The following is a 19469-nucleotide window of genomic DNA, read 5'->3' on the forward strand; positions in this document are numbered from 1 at the left end:
AAAATTATTTGTGTTTTCTTTAAAAAAAAATGTCTATTTCCAATATTTTATTTTATCAAATTGTATAGATTATGCATTCTTTTTGTATCGTATCCAAAACTATAGGAATCAAATTATAATTTGTAATTCATAGTTTAACATAAATTGTTTTACTTAATTGGAGTAGTGCTCGTTCTCTTTTTAAAAGGGTTTATTTCTCACTTTCAAGTGTATCATTCAAAGCTAAAATTAATATCGACTATATGAAAATCTATAACTTTTAGACAACGTTCATAATCAAGCAAGAGTATTGTTTGAGCAATTGATTAAATAAAGCATAAAAATTCATATTAGGATTATAGAAAATCAAACATAAAGTGTCTAAAACTTACTAAAATATCTAACTTTCAATTTAATACGATATATTGCGATTTAAATTAATAAAATTAAAAATTTAAAGTTAAATTTGATACAAATTAAAGTAATCGAAATATATTTTTAATTATAAATAAATATTGTATTAGACAATTCTATCAAATTCTATTATTTCTAGAGTATAACGAGTAGAAGATTTGAATCATAAAACCTGTTATCGTTTTAGATTTTTATTATACAACAAATGGAGGAAGAAAATGAAACATTCAACCTCCAAATTTATAATAAATCTAAGTTGAGAATGAACAATCTTACATATTTATAAAACATATTAATTCCAAATGTGAGTTACATTTGTAAGGATAAATTTAGAAATAGATCATCATATGATTACTCACAATTATTATGTTAAATTTACATTATGCAAAAAAAGAATTGATATTGGGTATTTTTAAGAAAGTAATTAATCATAAATATTCCAACGCAAGAATTTAAGAACCGAAAAAACCGGCTCAAGGCCGGGCGGCCGCGGGGAGGGGTACTTTCGGAAAGCAAAAAATAGGAAAGGGCAAAACCGTAACTTAACATACACAGCCGCGAAAACCGATTGAAGCCCGCCAAAAGAAATTCGGAAGTTTAGGAAAAAAGTAAAAATCTGAAAAGAAACCATTTTGCCGCGAAACCGACGAACCATTTTCTCTGTTTCAGAAATCCAAATACTAAATTTCCCGCTTCAATCATCCAATACAAAGCCCTCAAATCCCCTTCTTCTTCCCCTTCACTCTTCATCTCTTCTTCTCCATTCACTTGCCGGATCTCTCTCTCTCTCTCTCTCGCTTTCTCTTAGTTCTCACTTGCTTTTTTATTTCACGTACTCTACTCTCGTGCAATGGCGAGCGCACCAACTGCTGGCGGAATATCAAAGGTTTTGTCCAATCCATCACCGGACTCCCCCTCCGATGTCCCCGATGTTGTGGTTCAGGTCATTGATCTTAAGGCGACGGGAAATCGCTACATGTGAGTTTCCGTTCACTAATAACTCTGATTAGTACTCTGTTTTTGTGTATATTTGCTTGCAATGTGTGAGGTTCGCTTTTGGCTTTGACCTAAGTCTGATGAAGTTCTTATTTAGACGATTTGAAAATGAAAGTATGGTTTGGATCTTAGTGTTTGGGTTGTTTGTTATATATTCTGCTTATGGTTTTGATTTTGCAGCTCAGGGTATGTGAGTTTTCTTTTGCTCTGAATTTTGATTTATACTTTGTCGTCATGTATGTTTGCTCACACTGTGTGAGATTCACTTTTGGTTCTGGCCTAAGTTTGGTGAAGTTCTTGTTTAGATGACTGGAAGTTGAAAGTATGGTTTAAATCTTTGTGACTGTGTTGTTTGTAATATAGAGTGTTTATGGCTTTGAATTTGTAGCCTAGGTCACGTGAGTTTTCTTTCATTAAGAACTCTGATTAGTACTCTGTTATGCATATTTGCTCGCACTGTGTGAGGTTCGCCTTTGGGTTTGACCTAAGATTGGTGAAGATCTTATTTAGATGACTGGAAGTTGAAGCTATGATTTAGATCTTAGTGATTGTGTTGCTTGTGATATAGGGTGTTTATGGTTTTGAATTTGCATCCTAGCGTGTATACTGATTGGCCTGCAATATGATTTTTGTTTGTTTGAAATAGTTGACGATTTAAAGATGGGTGAGGTTTCTGTTGTTTTAAATGAAGATTTAAAGGCTATACTGACTAATTTCTTTTTGCTTCACATTCAGGTTTACTGCTAGTGACGGTGTCATGAAGCTTAAAGCTATTCTTCCATCGAATTTGACTTCTGACGTCATTTCTGGAAACATTCAAAATTTGGGGCTTATTCGCATTCTTGACTACTCTCTCAATGATATTCCAAACAAGTCAGAAAAGTGAGTATAATCAATCAAAATTTGTATAATAAACTCGTGTTAGATACCTGATACTAGAAAGCGTTCCTCTAGTTAATTTTCTTTTGGTTCTGTTTTGTAACAAGTGATGCTTTTCTTAATATTAGGTATTTAATCGTGACAAAATGTGAGGTGGTTTCTCCTGCTCTAGAAAAGGAGGTAAAAACTGAGGTTAAGACAGAGGAAGCAGGTACTATTTTAAAACCGAAGGTAGAGCTTGACGATAAGAGCACATTTAACAATGGTTCTGGTATTATTCTGAAACCAAAGCAAGAATTGGTTGCTAAATCAGCTGCTCAGATTGTACACGAGCAGCGTATGAAGTGAGTACGCTATATTTGAAAAAGGATTTATTGGACTTTGTTATCAAGTTCCTAGACTTTTTGTGATAATATATATTTAAATGCTTCTGTTTTTCAATGTGCAGCATGGCACCAGCTGCCCGGATGTCCATGACAAGGCGAGTTCAGCCCCTTGTCTACTTAAACCCTTACCTGGGAGATTGGACCATCAAAGTTCGTGTTACTGACAAGGGAAACCTGCGTACATACAAAAATGCTCAAGGAGAAGGTTGTGTTTTCAATGTGGTGTTGACAGATGAAGATGTAAGCTAACTGCTGCTTTGTTGAAGTCTTGGTATTTTTTTACTGAAACAATAGCATTTTCTAGTCTCATGTTGATATCCATGTGAACTAACTTGGTTCTTCTGGTTCAGGGTACACAAATACAGGCAACGATGTTCAATGATGCTGCAAGGAAGTTCTATGAAAAGTTTTCCCTCGGCAAAGTCTATTATGTTTCCAGGGGAACTTTGAAAGTTGCCAATAAGAAATTCAAGACAGTTCAAAATGATTATGAAATGACTTTGAATGTGAATTCTCAAGTAGACGAGGTCAGCAATGAAGCTGCTTTTGTTCCTGAAACAAAATATAATTTTGTCAAGATTGATATGTTAGGTCCTCACGTGAATGGAAGAGATCTCGTTGGTAAGAATCCAGCCCTAGCCTAAATAATTTATCCTCGCATGATTTTATTTTATTTTTTCACTTAGAAGGTTCACATGTGTTTTTGCGACTGCCAGATGTAATTGGAGTTGTTCAAAATGTTTCTTCTACAATGAGCATTCGAAGAAAAATCAACAATGAGACAGCTCCAAAACGTGATGTAACCATTGCTGATGAAACGTGAGTAGATATTTTCTATTGATGAAAATGAGAATTGTTGTCTATTTAATTAATTCATATTAACGTTGTGAGTATTAAATCGCAGGAAGAAGACAGTTGTGATATCTTTGTGGAATGATCTTGCAACCACTGTGGGGCAGGAGTTGCTTGACATTGCCGACCAATCTCCTATAATCGCATTGAAATATCTTAGAGTTGGAGACTTTCAAGGTACTGCTAAAATTGAAGTGGGAACTCATGTCTTCTGTGGCGAGGTGCCTACATGTACTTAACATATTATTTGCTTCCAATTTCAGGTGTATCTTTGTCGACAATAAGCAGGAGCTCAATTACAATAAACCCAGACATAAAGGAAGCACATGATTTGAGATCATGGTATGGTTACAAAGTACAAATGGTGTTACTACCGTAACATTATTTACTCTAGTTGTAATCATTCTATTATATGCTTACAGGTATGACTCTGAAGGTAAAGCCGTATCCATGTCTTCTGTAAGCTCCGGCCTGAGCCCATCAACCAAGAGCGGTTCTAGGTCCATGTACTCTGACCGGATTTCCTTATCTCATATACTCGAAAACAAATCTTTGGGAGAAGAAAAGGTAACATATAATCTTCAAAATAAAGAAAGTGAAAATTCTATGTAGAACAAAACTACTAAATGCATGGTTTAAGAATTCTATGCCAAAAAATAACATGAAGTTATTGTCTCCACAGCCCACGTTCTTTAGCATTAGAGCATATGTCAGCTTTATCAAACCCGATCAAACAATGTGGTATCGTGCTTGCAAAACATGCAACAAGAAGGTGACTGAAGCCATCGGATCTGGATATTGGTGTGACAATTGCCAGAAAAACGATGAAGAATGCAGTTTAAGGTACATAATGGTTGTGAGAGTATCTGATGCAAGTGGTGAAGCTTGGGTCTCTACATTCAACGAAGAAGCAGAGAGAATTATGGGATGCTCTGCTGATGAACTTGATCAGCTCAAATCGCAGGTAAACAAACCATACAACACAATCAACTTTGTTGAAAACTAGAAAGAAAAAAAGCAAGTAGGTTGATCTATACATCATATTTTCATTTTCAGATTGGTGAGGAGAATTCATATCAACTTAAACTCAAAGAAGCCACATGGGTTCCCCACTTGTTTCGAGTTAGCGTTTCTCAGAACGAATACAACAATGAGAAGAGACAAAGGATCACCGTCAGGTCAGTTGCTCCAGTTGATTTTGCTGCTGAGTCCAGATTTTTGCTAGAAGAGATAGCAAAAATGAAAGCTTCGTAAAAAGAGTTCATGACAAACCCATGACTATCTTAATTAACTTTAGGACTTTAGTAGAAAATGTAAATTAAAGCATCAATTTAACATCCTTTTTTTTTTGTTGGTAGTAGAGACCTTGGGGAATGTTTTTATTTACCATATCATGTTTTTTTGCTTATACTACAACTATTTTACATCTTATGGTGTATATGGATGCTTTTAGTGCATAGAAGCTTAGTTATGGTTCATTCACTATAAACATTATTTCTAGAAATGATGTGCAGGTTTTCACACTTTTCTTTTTTCTATATACACTAATGGTTTAGGATTGATTGTTAGATTTGCAATTACCTTTAAGAATAATGGTTGGTAATTGTGAGAGATTCTTATTGATAAAGTTCAAATCCCTATTTATATGAGATTCATTCGATGAGAGAAAATTTTCTCTTGTTTAATTGTAGAGCACAAACCAATAGAGATTATTGTGCTCTTGTTCTCTATTAGACTATGCAAAATCAAAGTAGCTTGGTTTTTTACGTTAATAAGATTTTCTTCAAAGAACTTTGTGATTGATACAAGGGAGGAGTCGGTTGAGTCTTATTTGCGTTGCAAGTCAATACCAACATTCCAATATGGAGGAGTCGGTGGGGAAAATATATGAAGTATTTATAAGAGTTAATTATGCCCTATTGCAATTACAAGGGAGAAAAATAATCTAAGGTTTAAAAAATTTTCGAAGCACGACGTTTTGTTATCAATTGTGTGAAAGCTTATTGCCCTCATGTAAGTCTCGTCCCTTCCTCTTGCTTTTGGTTTCTCTTCGTTGATTGAATAATTTCATTTTTCACTTGTTTTTGTTTGAACTTTGGCTTCCTCTCGAGTCTCTCTCACTCACTTCTTCCTTTTGCACTGATTCACTCCAACTTTCATCTTTGATTCGAGAGAAGAACACAACTTGTAGAAAATGCAAAGTTGCACAAGACAGAAGTCCTTAATTTAAAAAATTAGTGCAAATCATGAGGGAGAAACCAAGATATAGAAGAAAGAATCAAGATGATTTATAACATTTCACAAAGAAGCGAAGTAAGCAAAACTGAAAAACGTTTGTTGTTATAAACTAAGTTGAACTTCATTTGTGCCAGCCATCCTCAATTCTAACCCAACCCAAGTTCCAAAAAACAATTTGGAGAATAGTTTGGTAACAATTATTCAACTCAAAGATGACCCGTTAGTCATGCAGTTAGATTTCTTTCTCCTCTATTACTACTAATAAATTAGATGCAAGGAAGAAAAAGGCAGCCAACTTCAATTTAAAACTATTTTCCAAGTACTCTATTAGGAAGCACTGAAAATAGGCAAAATCACAAAAACATAGAGATCAAAACGAGCTAAGAAGAGAAAAATACATCCTTACAAGAGAATCACTTAACAAGAGAACTTAAGAGAGAGAGATTACCCCAAAATAATAGTAATAACAATATAGCAAAAAGATGTTGCGTCAAAACAGCTTTTAACGTCGTACAGCTTTATGAAGCGTTAAGGGGTAAAAAAATATATATATAAATCAAAAACTATCTTCTCACATAAAAATGTAAAAATGACTAATAATTGGTGAAGGAATGTACCTTCAGTTTCTTCTACCGCATTTTTAATTATCCTACCATTTCCCCAACCAAACCCCAAACAGCCCACATCAAAAGTGGCTAAAATTCCAAAAACTAACAAAAAAGAGAGAGAGAGAGAGAAAAAAAAAAGGATGTGGTAGAGCTCATTCTCAATTTTACTGTCAAAAAAATTGTCAACGTATCTCTTCTTCCTTTTGAACTGTTCAGCCAGAAACGGCAGTGCGGTTTGCTCCACCCTGACGACCTCCTCCCCTTCCGCCTCCGTTTTGGTTAGCTCGCTGATAGCCTCCTTCCCCATTGCGTCCAGTTGAACCCCGAGGTCGTCCGGAGAACTCTCCCTGGTTTCTGAATTCGTTTCTACCGTAGCCTCCTCTCCCACCACCATAATTTCCTCTTGCCCTGAAACTATCATTGCGGAAACCACCTCCTCTTCCTGTAGAGAATCGCCCTCTGCCACTTCCGCTAACTGCATAAGATCAATTAATTGACACGATCAGCTCTTGTATCAACTGGTTAAGGAATCCAAAAGTTCCTCCACTTGTAAAACTCATATGCATAGCCTTTTAAAGTAGCCAGCATACTCTTAGCCTATCATCAAGTAAACGTAAAATGCCAACTCACCTCGAGTAGTAGTCCTCTTCTCCTCGACAACAGCTTGACAATCACCAATTGTTAATGGGGAAGCCTGATTTTATTGAATTAAAAACTAATCAATACAGCAATTTCAAATCCCATGACTAAACAGTATTATCAAATGAAAGGGGAAACAAAAAACATTTAAGTAGGCAAACAATCATTCCCATTACTAAACAAGCAAAGAGTTAAGGAACACACAATAAACTGAAAATCCTAATGGGCGCGATTTCAGAACAACAAAGGTGCTTTTTTCTTTTAAAAGAATGAATTAGTAGATGTAAACATCACTGCCTACCAAACTTGTAGGCCAACTTCAAAATTTAAAATTATTGTCAAGCCATACCCTACAACACCTGTACAACAAAAAACCGCAAGAATTTCATCATAAACAAGCAACTAAAAGTGAGTTGGAATTGGGACATATGATCTCCTGGTTAAATCAAAAGTATTTCACTACTCTCTAGTCCCCACCCCTAGTTATAATAATAAACCTTATTATTTCCATGCCAATTTTTTTTGAAAAGAAAACACAGGAGAAAATTGAGTCGATCAAAGGTCAAATAAAGAAGTGAGTATCTTGATTCTTAAGAGTTAAAAACCAGGTAGACAATCTCCAAGGCTGGAACAAAACCAGCTCACAAATATAAATAAGATGGGCATAGCAGTGGCTCCACTGCTTACTGTTTTCTTCCCAAATACAAATCTATAGATGGCACAAACTTCTAGCTATTTCCATTACTTTTCAGTTGAATTGCATGAAATGGATTATGATTTAAGGAACTTGTATAGAACAAGGGTCAGTCAAATGGGATACACTAGTGAAGGAACACATGTAGAAATCTTTTTCAGTGAAGCATTCAACTAAAACTACAAACCACAAATTGAAAACATTGTAGATACTATGCTAGAAAAGAAAAAACCACACAAAATATTGATCTTGTAAAAGGAAGGAAATAAGTGGAATTTATACAAATATTGATTTTTTTAATACTTAAAATAACATCCCCAATTCTCTGAAGGCTGAAAATCAGTTCAAACGAGCTTTGGGATCAATAGAATGAATAAAAGATATCACAAGGTGGTGAAAAAAAATGAAAAAGGTCTACAAGGAATTAATGTTAAGGAGAACTCCTTTGTACTCGATGAACATCAAATATTAGGCACCAGAGACACATAAGATGGTCAAGGGAAAACAACAATGAAATGGGACAGAGGACGCATAGTGTGAGCAAATAGATCATCCAATACTCTAGAGTGACAGTGGTAGCAAGGAGGATAGCAAAGAAACAAGCAAGATCACATACAATTTTTAGAGAACTATTTTTTAAGAGGCTAAAGGAATCTATGGACTTACACTTTTGATAGAAGGAGTGAGGCATACGCCTCAATTTTAATTGATAACGCAAGACATATAACTAACATAACAGTTAAAGATGTATCAACTGCCACTTTAAGCAAAATCTCTAAGAAATCTATGAAAGCATTGCATCACTCATAGGATCAACCCATTTTATAATTTTATTCATTCAATGTTTTTAAAGCCAAAGTAGAAAAAGTAGTAGTAGTTCAAATTGTCACAACCATTATATAATCCAAGAATGAAATAAAAGCCATTATGTTATTCGAGAATGAAAAAAATTCATTGTATTATTTAAGACTGGAAATTTAATATTATTCTTCTTATCTTTGCACAAGGCAAAGCCAATGTGTTAGACTCAAGCCTCTAATGGTTCAAAGAATGTGTAAGGCTTAAGTCTAAAGTTTAGAGTCATGCCTAACACATTGAGAGTAACAAGTATCTGTAGGGTACACAACCCTCATGATACAGCATAAACTCCTAAAGGCCAGAGGTACAATACTACCAATTCAACGCCATCCCAATATAGTGATTTACTAGGAAAAATAGATCAGGTTAATCCCACGTCCAATTCCCAACTAAGAAGAAATTCCATCCAATTTTCCCAATCAAATAAAACTATAATCATACAATATGATCTGTAATATAATCTAAATAAACAAAATGTGTTAAACAACCCATAGCAAACAATATGCTTCATCAACAGGCATAGAGAAGGATGCTCGATGAGCTACATATAAAACAATTTCAAGACTGCAATAGAAAGGTTAAGGTGCACTGTAATCTTTGTTACCTCAAGTGCACCATGCACAGAGCTCAATTGCTCAAACTCAACAAATCCAAAACAGAATCCTTGCTGCAGGAACAAGAAAGAAAATGTTAATATGATAAAGAAAACAGAAATCGGGTTGGAACAAAATAAAAGACATCCTACAAGAAGAGGACCTTATTACTCCTAACTTGGATACCATCACGCTTAATTGGTCCAAATTTCTTAAACTCTTCTTCAAGGTGGTCAACAGTGGCGTCAAATGGCAAGTTCCTTACATATATGGAGTGACCTTCGGCTGAAATGGATATTATCAAAATATTACATTTCAAAATAAATGGAAGTATGCTACCATGAAACATGAAAAATAAAAATCTAAGCACTGTTAAAGTTGTCTAGACTAGTTTTGCAGTACATATATAAATGACTTACTAAATTAGAGTGCTAAAGAAATGTGAATATCAATGAGCACACATACCTTCCTCATGAAGGTTACTACTTTCAGGAAGGTTGTCACCATTTGCTGCAGAGACATCGGGAACTGGGGCAGGTTTAACCAGGCCAGTTGACTGATGGTCAGGATTTGCAGGTGGTGGTGCTCTTACAGTAGTAGTTGGGACATACACAGGGCCAGATACTGTCTTTGGCACCTTAACCTGAGCACGATCGAGTCAGCTGAGTAAATGTCTGAAAAAAGTTTGGAACAAAAATTTCAAACATGCAGAGACAAAAAAACAATAACTCACAATTGATGCATATGACTTCTTTGGAGCATCTTCTTGAGCAACAGGGGCTGCATCTACTGCTGTCACAACCACTTCGTGCTCGCTTGGATGTGGAGCTTCAACAACCACCTCCTCTTCAATCACCGATCCTTCATCATTGCTGGAAGGATCACACACTTCAGGAACATTGTTCATATCTTCCTCTTCCAGGGCCGTTGGAGGTTCCACAGTGAGATGGTTAGGAACATGAGATGGTTCTGTAGGAAGAGCAGAAATCTATCTCACAATCCTACAATATGGCATATATCAAAGCAAATAGCACCAGGAAAAAAGTACAGACCAGGTTCTGGGGTTGATGTAACCGTTACGGTATTGTCTTTGATGGCATCACCTGAAGAAGAGTTACTCCGAATAGATTCAGTCTCTTCAACATATCTTAACACATCATTTAAGACGTAATAGCCTTTGTCCTGAGGAGCAAGAAAAAATGTTTGGGAAAATTTTCTTCTCAAACTGTCCTTCCCAGTTAGGCATCCTGTAACCAAAACAATCACTCCTTTCTCATGAGATTCCTGGGCATCAGCAGTTATTATTTCTGCTGTATAATCTCCATAATTCAAGGATATGATCTTGTCATTTATTGCCTGTCACAAACACGAATTGAACTTAATTTCCAAACAAGCAAAATTTAAACTAGAATTCTCCAGACCACTAAAATAAAAAATGTTAATCAATCAATGACGATAGAGTTCTACAGACCAAGGAATATGAAATGCATATCCATCAATTACATCCTTGAACTTCGATTGATTCAGATTGATGGGAGAAGTTCAGAAAGAAACTAGTAAAAATACATGGTTCGACTTCAATTTTCAATTAACCATGAACATCAATACTCAGAAACAATTCTACTGCACCAAAAACAATTCAAATCATAACCACAATGACTATAGGACCAATTGTCAAAAACTTAAAATTAAGATGCATAATATTTTATTTCTCATTTAATTAAGGCTCTTTCATCCATCCGTGGATATTTCATTAAATCAATGAACTGGTGTCTTGTAGAAAAAACACAATTAACAGCCTAAAGGGTATTGTAACCGTTCTAAAACTATGCCACAGAAGTTACCTGATTGCTACTATAGATAGATCAGATTTTTTTAAGTAGTACTAATACAGTAGCAAATACATTCACAATGGCCCATGTTTATCCAACCCTGCAGTCGTGTTTATGCACTTGCACAATCCAATATCCCATTCATTTCCAATTTCACAACCACATACTCCAATAACAAGAGTACATAAATGATTCAATCATGTACCAAAAATTCTGAATGCATAATCAACCAAAGCTTCGCACAGAAACTAAAATGCATGAACACAGAATTGGTGCCTAATACAGTAGCAAATACATTCACAATGGCCCATGTTTATCCAACCCTGCAGTCGTGTTTATGCACTTGCACAATCCAATATTCCATTCATTTCCAATTTCACAACCACATACTCCAATAACAAGAGTACATAAATGATTCACTCATGTACCAAAAATTCTGAATGCATAATCAACCAATGCTTCGCACAGAAACTAAAATGCATGAACACAGAATTGGTGCCATTTCCATATGTATCCCACCCTTAAAAAAAAATACAAATAAATGAAAGGTTGGTTAACTACTCTTCGAACATAGACTGTGTAGCAATATAATGGATATACTGAAGTTTACCTGCATGCTTGTCACTGTTGTCATCACTCCATTACCATCCGGGCGGCTTAGCAAACTTGTATCCTGATAGAACCGATGCACCAATTGGGGAGAATGATGAAGGATGTGATAGTACTGCCCGACAAACGCATTCCCAACAACTTGAGCACTGGGAGTAGGGGAAGAACTGGCTTCCTGTGTTGCCGCCATCTACAAGAAAATTAACGACATACTATAAGGATAGCTCAACCAAGTGTATATAACTAATACCAAAGATTCACCCACAACCTTAAATTGCAGGTTGAACAAACATGTAACCTAAATCTTAAAAAAAAAAAAAACAATAAATTACTTCGCTAAATAAAACCCAATACGAAGTAAAAATAGATATCCTAACCAGCAACATTTAGGTATCACTCAAATCCACACTTCTCTAGGGTTTTATATGTTAAATGAACTAAAGAATCAAGTAAAACGAATAAAATAAAACAAAATTAATCAGTAAACATGCACACAGACAACACTCGGATTCTAAACAATACTTATGATGTACACCAACGCAGTATACATACACTAGCATGACGATTCGAGTGAGAGTTAAGTGAGAGTTAAAGGAATCAAACTAAGAAAATCATCGAATAATGCGTAGCAAATGTCGCTGAGCCCTAAACGGACAAAAAAAAAAGTATAAAAAATGAAAACCCATAAAACCCTAATACAGATCAACCGTACGCAGAGAAGAAAATAGGATTGAGTGAAAATTAAAAAAGGAAATGGATGGATCATTAAATAAAACATACAAGAGAAGCAATATAACAGATCAAGTTAGGAAAAGAGAGAAGATTGAAGAAAATGAAGATGGAGAAGAAAAGGAAGTACCTGCTTGAAGGGCAGAGAATCGAGCTTTGGAGAGAGATCTGAGCGCTAAGAAAAGAAGTAGAGAGAATACGAAACAGAGAGCAAAGATTCTGAGCGGCTTTATAGAATTAGGGTTTTTGAAGGAAATAAATGGGTAATCCAAATATACAAATACAATCCCCCTTTCAACAAATTACACTTTGCCTTTTTGTTTATCATTGTATTTATTTTTTAATTAATATTTCCTCTCATTTTTTTTATGTAAATAATTATTATGATAAAAAAAATAAAATTATTTAGGTAAAAAAAAATGTAACTCTTTACCAAATATAATATAGTACAAACAAAAAAAAAAAGTCGAATATGAAAAGTATTAATACTAAAAATATATTTTTAACTATAAAATAAATTTAAATAATTATAAAATATAACAATTAATAATAATAATAATTGTTACATCAAATATATACTCCCACTGCCAACACAAAATTAAATTAATTTGAAATAAATTTATAGTTAAAAAATGGGAATTATTTTCTCGGATCCCGATTTATGAAAGGGAATTTCCGACTCTCCAAAGCATGAACGAGACGGAGAATGCCCCATTTGAATATGTTATCAACCTTAGTCTTGCTATTTAGAATAATACCACAACGTTGCATTGTAAAAATACGATAATCAATGTTGGTATTTCTTTTTTGGTTTACGATAAATATATTGTAATTTTTTTATAAATATTCTAATAAATTTTGTCATTTAAAATAAAATTCTCAAATTTGAGACTCAACAATAAAAACACACATTTTTAGTTTTTTTTTTTTTTTAATAAACGAGCATGCCTTATACAAATAGTTGTCCTCATTATATACCTAAAACCATCCCCTTATCTAACTGTTGTGGGATTTTGATCGGATTCACGTATAGACAACCATTTTAAAAATAAGCAAATATTGTAACTACTTAAGTTTTTTTTAATATATTTTGTAAATAGCTTTCTTCATTAACTATAACATAATATAATAAATATGTAGGGATAAAAATTAAGAATTTAGATCATAAAGACTAATCACTTAAGACTTTAATTTATTTTGTAAATTCAAGTAGAATTTGAGTGATTGCAAAAACTATATCTAAAGTAGAAAAAAAAGGATACACAAAATTATCCAAAATTAGAAATTGAACCGTTACGTAACTGACAATAAATTGATCTACGTCAATTTTATACTTGTTATAATTAATAAGTTATAGATAGTAAGTTTTAACATTTATTGTTTTGATTGATCGTATTAAAATAAGCGTTTGATCAATTAATCTAAAAGCGTAAAATAAGATCAGATTCAACACAATATAAGGTTCACGAAAAGATAAATGGTGAAGTCTACTATACTTTTCCTCAAAATAACGACAAAGTTAATTATTTGAATTTTTTAAAAATAATTTAGCAATTTACGATATGTTTTTTATTTAAAAAATATAATTTCATTAATAAATAAAACAATTTAAAGGAAAACTGTAAAAATAAATATTTTAGAGGTATTTTGTTTTTTTAGTAGTTTTGTTATAAGAAATATAGATAGTTTGTCAATGTTTTTTTATATTTTTTTAAAACTATAATTTAAATCTAAATGAGCAAACTGACATTAAATATGTATTATCAATCTCGAGGTTAAAAATACTATCAATTTAGTGGTAAAAGATTTGATTCATGTATCAATTACCGATATATATACACTTTTATAAAAATTAGTGATTCTTTTTTTTACGAACCTATTTTCAACCGCCAAACACTTCAAAAAAAATTTGTTTGGTAACTAAATTATTTATTTATTTTTAAAAATCAAATTATTTTCCTTCCATTTGTACCACCATTTTTATATTTATTGGGTAAAAAAAATTAAATTCATCATCAAATTCTATAAAAATGAGTTTCCAATATCTTTTAAATTTTGAATTCTTCAAAATTTCCATCTCTTCCTATACTTTTATTTTTTGTTATTTAAATCAAAATTTTATATATAATTTCATATGAAAAATTATTGTAAAAAATCAAATTTATTAAAAATGAGTAGAAAGCATCAAAGTAACCATTTATATATATATATATATATCACTACAAAAAAAAAAGAAGAAGTTAATTTCTATATATAATAGATACGAAATTTCACTATATCACTGATAAAAGATTGTTAATATCTATCTGTAATAGATACAAACTTTTATTGTATTTTATAAATGTATCTCATTCCCCTACAACGATTTTCATTGTTTTTATTTCACAACATTTTTCATAAGTTTGAACTCAAACACGATCTTAGGTAGTTTGCATCATACAAAATCACTTTTAAAAGTGTTGAACCAAACATTCAAATTACGGTATAAAAAAACTTTTAACAAATCACTCTTTTTCTTCGATAACTCGTTAATAAATCAATTTTATTAAAAGCAATATTCTTTAAAAACACAACTTGTAAAAATAAAACATTTGAGCCAAAACACTTGAATTTGAACCTAAGGGACGATCTTCAAGACATTTGTAGTAGAAGTGTTTAATAATTAGAGTTTTAGGATGAACCGCTTATAAAATTAGACGTTTTAAAGTTTAAAGTTAAAATCTTAAGTCGTAAGCCTTAGATGAATTGAATCCAACGAGACTAAATGTGTAATCTAACGAAAGTGAAAGTTTTTTTTCTTTCTAATATTTGCATTTTTAAACAAAAGTTTCATACACAATTGACCAATAGATTGCATTAATTAGTGAAAGGTCAAAATCAAACCTTCCATTTAGTCTCTCATAGTCCCCTTGTCTTCATCCCTTCCACGAAGGGTTGCCCATGAATCAATCAAGAAGCCATGGAAGATTACAGCTCATTCCACTATACCCAATACGGCGGCGCCCGGTTCATGCCGTTATCCCGGTAGAGGAGGTATCGGAAGCAACGGAGGTGGAATTTTAATTGTCCTTAACAAATAGCGCTTCTAGTTGTATGCTTTTGATTGTTTTTGTCTTTGCAGTGTAAAGTAGCAGGAATTGATTCAACATCTTTTTACATTTGTTTGTTTCTGTGTGTTTGAATTATGTTCTAGGATGAACCAGTACAATCTCTCTCTAAACCAATCGGAACTGATGGCAGTTATCTAAGAGATTTATACCTTTTTTTTCTAGCCCACAGATTTTATATCATTTAGGTACTCTGTGTATGTTTGTTTCTGTAGTTTTTCTTTTGTTGTGTAGGTTTATAGGAATTGTTTTTTCTTCTGCTTCTTTTAAATCTAGTGGGATGTATCTTCTCAAAATGTAATGGAGATTTAGCCACTAGTTTTGTTAATAACTATTACTTTGTCAGCAATAGACAGAGAATGTATGGTTTACTTAACATGGGAACGAACATTTAGTGGTTTTTATCACAGCATTAATCAGTTATGGTGTTGGAATGGTCAAGCTTGAATTGAAAATGTAGTTTTTTTTTTTTTTTTTTTTTTTTTGAATTATATGGACTGCAGATTGAACCAACCATGTTGCCTGGTTGGTTCCTTGGTGCTTTGCTAATTCTTGCCTATGCTTATTGTTTTGTTGCTTGCAAAGCATGTTTATGGTTTCTTATTGCATAAAATTTACCTGTTTCGAATTGTATCTCTTTGTTTATGTGTTGTCAATCATAGCATTTTTAAGGGAACTTAATCTTAAGCTCCCACATCACTTCGAACACGAATAATATGGATCATGCTTGCATTTTCTGAATGTGTGATTAATCATTTTAATTTTGTTTCAATGAATGAACTGTCTTTCTATTTAGCTCGTACATTTATAGCTTGGGAGCTGGGGCTCATGGGTGATTGATTTAATCGTTTTTATCATTTACTTGCGAGTTCCATTTTTGCTACAAGGAAAATTACGTTTGCAATATTGATTCTCTATGCTTCACAGGAAATCTTGTTTGAGATTTTGTTTCATCGATTAGCACCTTGCATTAGAACCATGGGTCCATAGTTATTATGTTCCTTGACTATGAAGCTCTCCTTGCAGTCAGTATGCTTTCTCATTACTTGAGAGCCCAGTTAAGATATACGTCATTCCAGTCAATCCAAATTCTTGAGCAAGGAAAAAATGGGCAAGATTAGAGAGTTACTCATTCGTACTGCAAAGACAATTATTTTAGAACATTCATTCTCTTTAACCCACCATCGTGTATGTCTATGTGTGCTTTTGAACTAACATCTTAATCATAAACAGCAAACTTGTTTATGTTGCGGTTTTGATGCAGAAGTTGGATTTTTAGGAGTTCACCTGGTCGAAGGTATTTTAAACAACTATGAGATACTAACCCAAAATACTTAATTAGACATGGCACCATTCTGTCAAAAATTGATGTCTTTCTGCGAACAACAGATATTGATACTATCAAGGTTAGTTCCACTTTTCCTGCATAATTTGTTTCAACAAAAGGCAGCCTAACAATGTTATGACTTGGTGTGTTTTTATAGCCTTTAAGTAAATGCATGTTCCTTTTATCCGTTGAAGTATTTTTCCTCAATTATGTACCATTTTTTGTTATTAGGTATGCAAAGTAGTAAAAAAAAACCCAACCTTTTTCACTAGTTCACTTATTGTTCTGCTGCCTTGTCTTCTGTTTGGCCGCACTTGAGGTAGAGTTAATATATATGATCGAGGTGCTCTGCTTCATTAGAGGGCAATGATTACATCACACTTTGTATATTTGATTCCCTCTTTTTAATGACTGTGTTTACTTAAATATAACAGGACAGCAAGAAAACATGGATGGCATGCTTATTTGTCAACTGCTCGAATGTACATTGGAAACCAAATAAAAAATTTCATAAAGCGCAATCACATGTTTAGAAGTGATTTTTAAATGGTTAAAATCATTTTGCCATTTTAAAATAACATGAAAAATGTTTTTAATATTCAAAATCAATTTTATGCTATGGAAAAAGCGTTTCATTGAATTGATTTTGAGTAACTATAGATGAATTTCAAAGTAAATTTAAATAGAAAAAAAAGAGATTTTAGCCGTTTCAAAAACACTTTCAAATACAAAGTAGGTGAGGATAATTGATTTGAACTCATAACTTATAGATCCTCCTCAGCTTCTGACTGTTGCGGTAAACTTGGATGGTTTATGCTTTGTCTATTTTGAATTTGTTGACCTCTCACTTCTTTTTTTCTGCATCTCTAAATCTGTGCTAAAAGAGTCATAATTGTTGTATCTTAACCGGAACAGATTTTAGTTTCCTGAAAAACTAAAAAAGAGAAAAGGGCGAAAACTGCAGAAATAATCAGAATTAAAGGAAGTTTCTGTCTACCATTATTGATAGCCATTACTTTCAATCAAACGAATGATAATTGTGAACTCTACGATTGACTTTGATGCAAACTTTACGTCTGATCTTGACATGATTTGTTAATTTGATGGCTCATCTTCAGTTCAATCATTTGAGAGAACAAAAGAAGTTTGCTTGGTTGAGAGGATTCAAAGGCCTGGGTCGATGCCAAATATTACATTCCTAGGAGGTTGACGTCCAACCAACCCCGGGGTCATTTAAGAGCATGACGGTACAGCTCTGGCTCCATCTCTTCCTTATCATTGATGTAAGAGTCCGTTTTCACTGCTTATCATCAGATGAGAAGGTTTATGTGTGTGGCTGACAATGCTTTGTTTATCCTGGGCTTCAGTTTCCATCTTCTTTGTACTAGTTATGATTCTTGGTACTCAGTATATGGATCATCTCCCATTACAGATCATTGTTTACCTTGTTTGTTCTATTTTTTTTTCATTGATTTATTATTTCCTTCGTGTATGAATAATGTTTAGAATGAAATCACCATGGATTGGCCTGACCAATGAACAAAAAAAGTAAAAATAAAAGAATTTATATGATGCGAGTTCAAAATTAGATACCCATTGTTAAGAATCCCACCTCGGCCATTGGTTTCGAGATGGAACATATACTATATAATGGAGTGAAGAGTTCATGAAGTCCAACAAAAAGAAATTGGGGTTCAGTCAAGAATGGTAAACTTGAAAAAGGTATTGTTGTTGAGAATATCACATGAAAAAATTAAGGAATTTCATAATCATAGACGAGATACTAAAGATAGAATCTCATTTGATCTAATACCAATAATATCTTGGTCACGAAATGCGATGAATCAAGTAAGTTAGCCCCTCAAAATGAGTCGAAATGTACTTCAACTAGCTCGTACACTATCTCTATAGTGTTTAGAAAATTGTTTTGCAAATTATTTTTCATCGAGCTTTGAAATGTGCCTTAACACTTAAGTAAGCTTTGGGGCACATTTTTTAGGATAAAAAGCTTGATAGTGTAATTACAACTCTCATCGTGTTTTAGGGATGACTTTTGCAAACCGACGGATTCAGTATAGGCCCAGGGGGCTCGAGCCCCCCTCAACTTAATTGTTTATGTATAAACAACACCAATTAATACTTAATATTTGTAGACAGTTTAGTGGTAATTATATTTGTCAGCCTCCTTTCCGACTAGAGTTTAAGTCTTACTTATGTAATTTTGTGTACGAGCTCTTTCATTGTCCAGATTGGTGTAGATTTTTTTTGAAAAAATGTTACAACCGTCTAGAACAACTTTGTTTTTACATTTTTTTATACTTTTTACCTACGTTGAAGAAATTATTAATCTTTCCATCTCAACCTACTTGTTACCATTATCAACGTAGTTTATCTTACAACTCTACACTCTAAACACAAACTTAACAACTCCAATATATTAATTCGAGATTTATTAATTCCATTCGACCAAACATCTCCTGAATTTTGAAAAGTGGGTAAAAACAGAAGCTAAGGGTAAAATTGTTGACAGTAAAAAGGAAAGAATAATGGGACTGAATTGATATCTTCTATGGCATTGGGGTCCCTAGCTGCTTAGTGCTTAGTGCTTAGCCCAGAAGAAACAGAAGCAAATGACTTTATTATAAATTTATAACACCCTCCCCTTTCCTTTGATCATATATTATACACACACACACATATAATATATAGTTTTGAGATTGTCAGTTCTG

The 19469-nt window shown here is 33.3% G+C and overlaps 2 protein-coding genes and 1 long non-coding RNA gene across 3 annotated transcripts; 2 read left to right on the forward strand and 1 right to left on the reverse strand.

The window, feature by feature from the left end:
* Positions 1-1055: 1055 nt before the first annotated feature.
* Positions 1056-5044, forward strand: LOC101208545 (replication protein A 70 kDa DNA-binding subunit B). The gene is made up of 11 exons (XM_011650160.2): positions 1056-1371; positions 2125-2271; positions 2397-2612; positions 2717-2894; positions 3005-3275; positions 3371-3473; positions 3559-3683; positions 3770-3848; positions 3929-4073; positions 4189-4470; positions 4563-5044. Exons 1-11 carry the CDS (start codon positions 1244-1246, stop codon positions 4758-4760), a joined length of 1872 nt encoding a protein of 623 aa, XP_011648462.1. The 5' UTR covers positions 1056-1243; the 3' UTR covers positions 4761-5044.
* Positions 5045-6188: 1144 nt separating this feature from the next.
* Positions 6189-12592, reverse strand: LOC101208784 (nuclear transport factor 2). The gene is made up of 9 exons (XM_004138151.3): positions 12437-12592; positions 11579-11767; positions 10189-10492; positions 9870-10105; positions 9602-9779; positions 9300-9421; positions 9148-9210; positions 6983-7046; positions 6189-6827 (listed from the first exon to the last, which is right to left on the reverse strand). Exons 2-9 carry the CDS (start codon positions 11765-11767, stop codon positions 6565-6567), a joined length of 1419 nt encoding a protein of 472 aa, XP_004138199.1. The 5' UTR covers positions 12437-12592; the 3' UTR covers positions 6189-6564.
* A 2486-nt stretch (positions 12593-15078) lies between these two features.
* On the forward strand, positions 15079-18309 carry LOC105434478. The gene is made up of 2 exons (XR_004214165.1): positions 15079-16819; positions 17859-18309. It is a non-coding gene; the product is annotated as an uncharacterized LOC105434478 (long non-coding RNA).
* Positions 18310-19469: the final 1160 nt, after the last annotated feature.

This window comes from Cucumis sativus, chromosome 1 (genome assembly GCF_000004075.3).
Source record: "Cucumis sativus cultivar 9930 chromosome 1, Cucumber_9930_V3, whole genome shotgun sequence".
Lineage (NCBI taxonomy): Eukaryota > Viridiplantae > Streptophyta > Magnoliopsida > Cucurbitales > Cucurbitaceae > Cucumis > Cucumis sativus.